This window comes from Lactuca serriola, chromosome 5, assembly GCF_051521515.1.
Source record: "Lactuca serriola cultivar US96UC23 chromosome 5, Lser_US96UC23_V15, whole genome shotgun sequence".
NCBI lineage: Eukaryota > Viridiplantae > Streptophyta > Magnoliopsida > Asterales > Asteraceae > Lactuca > Lactuca serriola.
Window position 1 is genome coordinate 363,680,831 of NC_136412.1, and position 10,344 is coordinate 363,691,174.

The 10,344-nt window shown below is 37.2% G+C and overlaps 1 protein-coding gene across 1 annotated transcript; it reads left to right on the plus strand.

The window, feature by feature from the left end:
- Positions 1-7,893: 7,893 nt before the first annotated feature.
- On the plus strand, positions 7,894-8,421 carry LOC145051187 (uncharacterized). Its single transcript, XM_078999307.1, has one exon. It carries the CDS (start codon positions 7,894-7,896, stop codon positions 8,419-8,421), a length of 528 nt encoding a protein of 175 aa, XP_078855433.1.
- The last annotated feature ends 1,923 nt before the right edge of the window (positions 8,422-10,344 follow it).

Consider the following 10,344-nt stretch of genomic DNA (forward strand, 5'->3'; position numbering starts at 1 on the left):
TAAATCGGAAATCGGTAAACAACAGATAGACAGAGAGAATGATTAAAACCTATGTCTCGGTCCATATGATATCTAGAATGGATGAATATATGATCCCTTGTCTAATGGATGCGTCATTGACAAAGTCAGAGTTCGACAGCGGCTTTTAAGAGCTACGATTGCTAGTCGGGTTGTGGAGTCGTACTTGCAATAATACTTATTAGACTTATCCAAGTGGGAGATTGTTGGATTAGGTGTCTAAGCCTATAACTATAATTGGTATGTACTTGACCCGAGAGTAGCATGGTCCATTTGTGTTGCATATCACCATGACAAGTTGATAGGATGACTTTTGAGAAGAGGTTATTTATGATTTGTTAATATATTATAAGGTCTAATATATTAATATGAAATCATATTATTTAATTAGTATTGATCAAGAATTAATTTGGAATTAATTTTGTGAAAAGAGACTAATTAAATATAAGGTGTTGATTTGGTAAATCATTCATTCTTATTGTGTGGACCAATGATCCATGATTCTTTAGGTTAGGCTAAACCAATGTTACAATCCATGGATGATCCATAGGGGTTTAAGCCCATGGAGCCTAAGGAATATGGATGGTCATGCACATTAGGGTTTACATGGTGTAACCCTAATCCTAGCCACACTATATAAGAAGCCATTAGCATCCAAAATCATGACTAGAGGTTCTTGGTGTTCATTGAGTCAATTTTGGTGCAAGAAATACTCTCTTAAAAGTATCCTTTGTTCTAGGTGTGTTGTGATTCCATTTGAGGTGCAACACTTGGGGCACTAAGTTCTTAAAGGCCAAAATCAAGAAGTTCTACACGCTACAACAAAGAGATAATTCTATAACTCTCTTTTATGTTGATTATGTCATTTCCATGCTAGTTGTAGGCTTAATGCTTTGGAAACAATATTGCATGTATAATTAGAGGAAACATAGATCTAAAGCATTTAGGGTTGTATATGCACCATAGGATGTTGTAGTGTACTAAATCCCTTTAGTTACTATAAAGGAATTACATGTGATTCAAGAACTATAACTAATCAGTAAAAAGGGTACAATTTTTAGTAACTTTTTAATTCTTTTTTAAGAAATGAAATTTTGTACTCAACTTGAAAATTACTTGCATTTTGGCTTTAAATCATAAATAGCTAATAGTTAAAGACGTAAAGATACTTTTAACATACATATTTGTTCTTTAATTTGCAATCACAAAATAAACAAAGTTTAGCTACTAGTACTTGTGCCTTTCGGGATGGTGTAATCCAACATCATATAGTTGTCCGTTGTGATATCTATGTGAATGCTTTCCGGTAATAATTGAGTGCAATTTCAAGAGCCCATCTATCAATCACAAAATCCATATTTGATAACCTTGTATGTGATGGGTGAAAATCACCAGTCGAAAGACCAATTATTGTTTATAACTTTTAACCTTTGAGGGGAAAAATGTCAATTGTTATGTTGTTACCTTCTACAAGGTTGAGTTTCTTTAGTGCAGTTCACCTTTCCCAGGATGATACACCCATCTGTTTCTGGATTATGTCTGGCAATGCAAACAAAAAGATTATATAATTCAATTCATGTAATCAAATGCAGAGTTATGTCATATAAGAGATATGGAACTTACCACTGTACTCTGATTCTTCATTCATCATCTCTAAAACAGCACAGGGCATGCTTTCAAGTTTCAATATTGAAGGATCACTTGGGTTTTTGGTGTTAAAGTAAAGGGCATTTTCGTTAATATCATCAGCTTTGACTATGTGTTCCTCTGGAACCATAAAATCATCATGTTCCTTAACTGAAACATTCAGTGCTTCATTGAGATCAATTTTCTCATCTTTGATCACCCATTTCTCTTCTGTATCATCATCTTCACATGGTTCTGAATCTGGTTTTAGATCTAAATCCACATTCTCATGTTTTTCAATGACTTCATTATGATTTCACCTTTAAATCATCTACCTCACCACAACAATCTACTTTCTTCTCTCCACTTTCAAGTGTAGTAGTGTCTACATGCACAACCTCCTTCTCATTCTTTGAATTTTCATCACTTTGATTACCCAAATCCCTCCCTTCATCCAAAAATAAATCAAGCTTTATGGGTTCACTTATTTCCCTCTCTATCACTTCTAACCCTTCAAATTTCTTTGCAGTCAACCTTTTGGATCTTCTTGTGTTGTAAGCTTTTTGTACAGTAGTGGTAATAGTAGTAGTAGTCTCCTTTTTCAAATTTTCTTAATGAGTTGATGTTGTAGTCCCCTTCTTTCTGGTGTTGGAAACCATTGCAGTTTTCAGGAATTTGTTGACCTCTCCATCCAATTGCCTCCTTACTCCACGAGAGTCGCATGGAGATACTCGATTTCAAAATTATTAGCCTTTTTCCTAGTGGAAGTCCTACAGGTTGTGCGAGGAACCCTGACTGATGTATCCTGAATTCTTTCAGGTGATTCAATTGAAAATCCAATAGTTTCAAACCTTGAAGAATTCAAAAACTCTTCAATCCCTTCCACCTGATTGAATATAGGAAGCAACAAAATTTTCTAAATCAATATACCAAAATTTTATATGTATATAGTTGCAAAAAGAAATCATGGTAAAAACATTCTGAATTACACAGATAATAGAAACAAGGCGCAATCAAACAGATTTTAAATCAAATGCATCTTTCTCAATGCGAACATATGAAGATGCATAAACAAATTTGATTAAAATGAATAACTCTTTCTCACAAAAGATACGATAGCTCATAAAAATGGAGAAAAACATAAATCAACCATAAGAGCAATATGGCAAGAGCAGTGACAGTTGACATATCACAAAGCTTTATAGTTTTAATTTAACATTTATACACAAAAAACAACGCTTCACCAATAGCGGGAATCTAAGATTGGGTTTTTCAATACTAAATACTAATATAATAAGAAGATACATAATCAAATCGGATTGGAATGAATTAACTTACAGTCTCAAGAGATTTGACAGCATCGACCATGGAAATGTTGTTGAAATTAGCATGGATTTTGTTGAGCTTGCAGAGAGCTTGAAGTCAACGCAAATAAGAACCTGTAAAAATCTCGATTATCAAGTTGAGATGATGAATTTCTGATTTCATTAAAGAATAAAAAGCACTTTCGACTTGAATGAATATAAAACCTAGATAGATAAACACGACCGACATTAATCTCTTGGATCACGGATTATTCATCGATGATTTGGAGATGAATGACAGTGTATTTGTTGTAGTCTGTAGAGGTAGATGTGGTCGATCAATAGAGGAGGGACGAAGAGGGAAGAGATACGGTGAAGAAGATGAGGTGAAAGAGGAGACAGAGAGAGAGAGACGTAAATGAGAGGTTTAATCAAGGAATTAAAATAATTCCTAAAATTCCCTTGATTCATTTCAATTTCTTTACCCCCGTGTCTTATTTGCTCTAACTATTTACAAAAATGTCATGAATCATCTTGACCCTCTATTAGTTTCATCTAACGGTCCTTGTTTGGTTCTCGGGTTCTCGGGAAACTATAGGTTCTCAAATGATCCTTCCTCTCTCTCTCTCTCTCTCTCTCTCTATATATATATATATATATATATATATATATATATATATATATATATATATATATATATGTATGTATATATATATATGTGCATGATATTTGTATATTTAGCCTTATATTTAGTATAGATTTTTATCATTGTTGGCTAATTTAGTTGCATATCATGGACAAAAGATACTTAAAAGTGTTTTGAATTGTGTTTTCAGTCCAAAAGCAAAGCTCGGAAGCAAAAGGAAGCAGGAGAAGCGGTTGGGAGCTCGGGAGTTGAACAAAGAAGAAAAAAAAGCTAAAAATACAAGGTACTCCGCGAGTAGGGTCGACTACTCAGCGAGTAGCATCGAAGATTCGAGAGGATAAAGACTCCGTGACTTACCGTGTACGGGAATTAAGGGATGGACTCGGCGAGTCGGTTCGAATCTATAAAAACGGCTGTCCAGATCGACATAAGGTATTCTGGAACCCTTGGGGAGAAGCAGGCTGCGATTGGAGAGTCAGAAGAAGCCTAGAGATCGAAGATACAACCTAGAATTCAATTCTGAAGGAGATTTGAGGCAAATTCTCATCATTCTACTTAATCTATTGTTTTCAATCATGATTAGACAATTAGGAAAATTTTAGACACAAATGCATGCGTTGCGGTCTTGGCATAATGGCTGGGTTGTATTGGAGTTTTCCTATGTGATTCTAATGTGCTAAAAATTAGTTTTGCTTGGGGGCAAGCAAAATTCAAGTGTGGGGTATTTTGATATTTGCATATTTATCCTTATACTTAGTATAGATTTTTATCATTGTTGGCTAATTTAGTTGCATATCATGGACAAAAGATACTTAAAAGTATTTGAATTGTGTTTTCAGTCCAAAAGCAAAGCTCGGAAGCAAAAAGAAGCAGGATAAGCGGTTGGGAGCTCGGGAGTTGAACAAAGAAGAAAAAAAAGCTAAAAATACAAGGTACTCAGTGAGTAGGGTCGACTACTCGGCGAGTAGCATCGAAGATTCGAGAGGATATAGACTTTGTGACTTACCGTGTATGGGAATTAAGGGATGGACTTTGCGAGTCGGTCATGGACTCAGCGAGTCGGTTCGAATCTATAAAAACGGTTGTCGAGATCGACATAAGGTATTCTGGAACCATTGGGGAGAAGCAAGCTGCGATTGGAGAGTTAGAAGAACCCTAGAGATTGAAGATACAACCTAGAATTCAATTCCGAAGGAGATTTGAGGCAAATTCTCATCATTCTACTTAATCTATTGTTTTCAATCATGGTTAGACAATTAGAATTTCTTTTATTATTGTTAATTACCTCAGTCATGAGCTAAAACTCTTAAACTTATGTTTGGGGATACAATATTGAAACTATGGTTTGATTTATGGTAGGATTAATTCAATATTGGTGATTTTGTTGATTTTAGTTTGTTAAAGAAACTTGTGTGTGAATGATAACTATTTTTCTGTTGATAGGAAGATAATTAAATAGTATGAACATCTTTTAATTGTCAAGCTCATATGTTTATGTGACCACTTTATCATATGTCTAGGATTAACGACTATGAAACTAGAATTAATAGAAAATTAGGTAAATTCATGTGTGAGCTTGTGTGATGACCATCAACAAGAGGTTAACTAAAGGACCAAATTAGTTAGCTATTACAAGTCTAAATTAACCTGAATAAATAATCTAGTGAACTAAATTAAATTAGACAATTGATCATTGTTTGAGTTAGTTTGTTCTCTAAGGATTAGTGCAGCGAACGCGAAGCTAATCACTTGAATCGGTAGCCAATAGAAGAATTAATCCATTGCACTATTACCATAATATCAACCATATGATCAATTGAGTTGAACTAAACAGAAGTTCCTTTCGTCATTGAATTTAGTTGAATCTTTGTTTTTCTAGTTTTTAGTTTAAGTGATAGCTGGTAAGTTTCTAGTCTTGTAAAACTAGAGAAAACCCCTATTTATTATTTAATTTAGATAAAATTAGTCTTTAGTTTTTATTTACCGTTCCCTGTGTTCGATACCCTACTTATTTAGCTTTACCACAATTAATAGGTCCACTGCCTTTGTGTGTTTATTTTATAATTAAAAGTAGGTTTAAAACTAGTTGAGTTTACACACATCAAGTTTTTGGCGTCGTTGCCGGGGAACGGTTCTAAATTAGCTTTAATTTCTATTTTTATCGATCCTTTGTGTGGGATTTCTCCTACACAAAGTTAATTCTTAGGAAATTTAGTAGTTAGTATAAGTTTTAATAAATATCCGTTTTAATAAATAATTAGAAAAAAAATTATGTTTTTACCTTGAACTCGCCGAGTGCACTCGAAGCAACTCGGTGAGTCCATCGCTGATTCACAGTTTCAGTTTTTATTTTATTTTTGTTCTTTTTATGCGTTTTTCTTGTTTTATTTGTAGTTATTTCATGACCCGAGGATCTGATACACCTCTGGTCCCTCCTCTCGAAGACCCGGAATCCGCACTAAGGAGGAACAAAGGAAAATCTGTTGGAGAATCCGTTTCTTCAAAGAATTCGCCACTAAAGAACCTTAAGTCCGTTTTCAGCAAGAAGAAGAGCAGTAAATCAGGAGCATCCAGCGCCTCTGTAGCAATCGAAGACCCGGTTAAAGAAGACACTGAGTACGAGACCGAGGAAGAAGAAGAACCTACATACGAGCACGAATCCGATTTTGAAGACGATTTAGCTATTACTATGGCTAATATCGATGAAGTCCCCATGGGGGAATGGAAGAAGAGGATGCGTGACGATACCGGCCCGGGACTTGTGCAACCCGCAATTCCCGCTACTGCTACTTTCGAGCTAAAGGGCCACATACTCGCTCAACTCAAGGAGATTCCCTTTTATGGAAAAGACCACGAAGATGCCTACAAGCACGTGGATGAAGTCAATGATGTAGCTGATTACTTCAATGTTCCAAATGTGTCACATGAGACCCAGCTACTTCGTATGCTTCCAGTCACATTCAAGGGTGCTGCAAAGGATTGGCTCAAGTCACTTCCCCTCGGGTCGGTCACCACATGGGCTAAGATGAAAGAGGAATTCATAGACCATTTTTGTCCGCCTTCTAAAATAGCCATGTTAAAGAAAGCTATTGCCAACTTCGAGCAACAACCCGGATTGTCCCTTTATGAGGCGTCGGAGAGGTACAAAGGTCTTCTCAGAAATTGCCCACACCATGACCTTAATAGCAACCAAAAAGTCTCCATCTTCTATGATGGAGTCAATGTTACCACAAGGCAATTGCTCGACTCGCAAGGCCCGCTCACAAAGAAGGCACCCCCGGTAATCAAGGAATTAATTGAAGAATTCTCTAAACATTCTAGAGAATACCACAACCCAAGAAATGAAGTAAGTCGGGGGGTAGTGAACTCGGTCAATGATGGCATGGCGGCGATGATGGCATGGCGGCGATGATGGCTAAGCTCGATAGTTTAGATAGAAGGATGACAAAAATGGATCAAACAATCCATGCTATTCGAGGTGGATGCGAGAACTGTAGAGGACCTCGTCTCATGAAGGATTGTGACTTGGATGAAAATGGAAACAAGAAGGCGCAAGTGTTCTACTCAAGCGGCGACAGATACGACGAGAATTGGCGGAAACCCAAGAAGGAATGGCTCCCGTACGAAGAATATAAAAAGGCAAAGGAAGAGAAATACAAGCAAAAAGAGAGGGGTTTCTATCAAAAGGAAGAACCGGTGGTCGAAAAAAGAGCCGACTTAGAAGAAATGTTCACAAGATTTATAGCCGCGTCCAAGAAAAGACACAATGATCATGATGCTGCAATACAAGAGACCAGAACTATACTTAGGAATCAGCAAGCATCTATTCTCAACATTGAGAAACAGCTTGGACAATTTTCACATCCAGTGAACGAGAGAAGACCGGGTGAACTTCCAAGTAAAAACCGAGAATAATCCGAGAATGGAGAATGTGGATGCTATAACCTCCAGCTATGGAGAAATTTTCACTCCTATGACCCCTACACAGAAGGTCTCAACTAAGGTGCCTGCAGAAAAGACAAAAGAGTCGAGTTCAGCTAAACCCGACCAGACTCGCCGAGTTCCTCTAATGGACTCGATGAGTCCATGCCCTGATCACAAATCCGTTGTTTCCTTAAAGCCTTACAACCCTCCTTTGCCATTCCCAATCCGGGCCATACCTGATGAAAAGGTTAAAGCATACACAGCTTTCATGGAACATGTTAAAGCCCTTCAAGTCAACATTCCATTTGTTGAAACAATGCTTCAAACACCCGGATATTTAAACTTGCTTAAGGGTCTTTTTCTACTAGGAAAGATATGGCAGAAGTGGCGGAGTTAGTATTGAATGAACTACCAGAAAAGAAGGGCGATTCAGGAAGCATCTCGATTCCTTGCCAATTTGGAAATATACTTGCCACTCAAGCATTGACCGATTCGGGTGCAAGTATTAACTTAATGCCTTTTTCTTTCTTCAAGAAGCTAAATTTACCGGAGCCAAGGCCTGTGAATATGAACATCCATTTAGCGGATAAGACGATTATTCGTCCAAGAGGTGTTTGTGAAGATCTTCTCATTAAGGTGGACAAATTTGTATTCCCTGTGGACTTCGTAGTGCTTGACATGGAAGAAGACCCCGAAATCCCAAATATTTTGGGGAGACCATTTTTGAATATCGCATGCGCATTGATAGATGTATGCGAGTCCACACTAACATTGAGGGTAGGAGATGATTCAGCAGTGTTTAAAGCTCTACCAGAGATTAAGCAAGAAGAAACAAGAAAAGAAGACATTTCCTTCATTGATTTGGATGATGAAATACTACAAAAAGAACTTGCACTCTTGTAAGAAGAAGATCCAAGTAAGTTTTTGCTATCGTCTGAAGAAAACTTTGATGCTGATAGAGACTTAGAAGAGATGGAGAAGTTGCTTGGGGGAGCTGATCTAGAAGAAACAAAGGATTTTATGGAATACGCTCCGACTCGCCGAGTCTGTTTGACAGACTCGACGAGTCCCGTTGAAAAGTGCAGAAAAGAAGATAGCCTTGACTTGCTTGTTACCAGCTCCTTGCATGTTCTTGACATGAAGATATGTCCTAATACTTTGGAAGGTCCAACAGCAGATGGCGGGGTTTTTGAAAAACATTATGACTTCCAAAATGTTCAAATAGCTTACCTTAATTCAATTATACAAGAATATGAGGGAACTCAACTTGACGAGGAGGCGATCTTGGGAGAAAAGGAGAATGCAAAGGCGTGGAATGGTAATACTAATAACTCATCCACAAATAGAGTGATCAAGTTAACCAAACCTCAAGCCCAAGTGTTTTCTACATATGAAGTCATTAAGTTTGAAGAAAAGGAAGTTCAAAGGATGGGTCCGAAGAGTGGGGTGAAGAAAAAGAAGGCTGGAAAATATATCAAACATTCAATTAAAGAAGATGCCACACGGAAAAAGAGAGAATAATTGAGACGGGCATACAAGAAGAAGATACACGCTTACAAGACGAAGTATAAACCGCAAAAGATAAAGTGTGAGTTCCAGATGCAACACAACAAAGAAACGTAGAGCGGGAAGGAGTCCAGCTAACGACTCCTTAAAAAGAAGCGCTTAGCGGGAGGCAACCCGTCATTAGAGTTTGATTTCTTTTATTTATACTTTTTCATTTTTAGGATTTTTAAATCTTCATCTTCTTCATTATTCAAAATGATTGATTGAGGGCCTACATGGTTTGAGTGTGGGGTGGGTTGAAGTTAATTTTTAAGAGGAAATAAAGTTTTATAAAACTTATTATTAGTTTTTGAAAAAGAAAAATCAGTGACTCGGCGAGTGGGGTGACTTACTCGACGAGTCCCATTCAAAAATCAGAGATCTAAAATCGCGACACGACTCGACGATTCGACGTTATTTACTGAAAAAAAAGAGGATAATAAATATTTTACATTGGGTAAATAGAGTTTTAACCCTAATTTCAAACACACACAACCGACACACTCGATGGGTGCATCTCTCTCTCAAATTTTTTTCTTTATCCCCATTTTCTTCCATTGTCTTCCAAGTTTTGAAATCTAGCAATCAAGGTATGTAATCTCTTCTATTTTACTATTAAAGTTTCAATTTTTAGTGTTTTAAAGTGTTAATTTTGAAAATCTAGGATTTTTAGGGTTTCGATTTTCACTCAATTAGGATGTTTTACATGAAATTTCTTGCACTAGTATACTGTATGAACATCCCGAGACAAACCCCAGTAGGAAAGTTTGAGTGTTATGGTCGAATTTCGCTTGACCCGTCGACTGACTCGCGCAGTTCATCAAACTCGTTGAGTCATTCATGGACTCGACGAGTCCAGTCGGGGACCCAGATGGATTCTGTTTTAATGTTTTTCTATGTCTTGTGGGTTGATTGTTCTTTGTTTTGCAGGGACCATGTTTTCAAGAGGACAGAGCTCAAGTGGAAACCAAGGAGATTTTCCTTCCTTGGTTGAATTTCCCTCAGATTGAATCTGCTTCCACGATGACAAAATGGAGGAAGAGGCTGGCTGAGATCAGGAAGAAGGAGGTTTATGTACCTAATAGGATTGACTGGGATTGGTTAAAGAATGTCCGATATGATGAAGAGTTGGTGCCTTACCTTTTTAAGGAATTTACTTACTATGGGGTGTCAATTATATGTGATGGATGGAGCCGAGTTTTTAGAATTCAAGAGCCGGTGTTTCGAGAACTCTACTGGGAATTTTTCTCCATGGTATCTTTCCGAGGAGGAGATGATTGC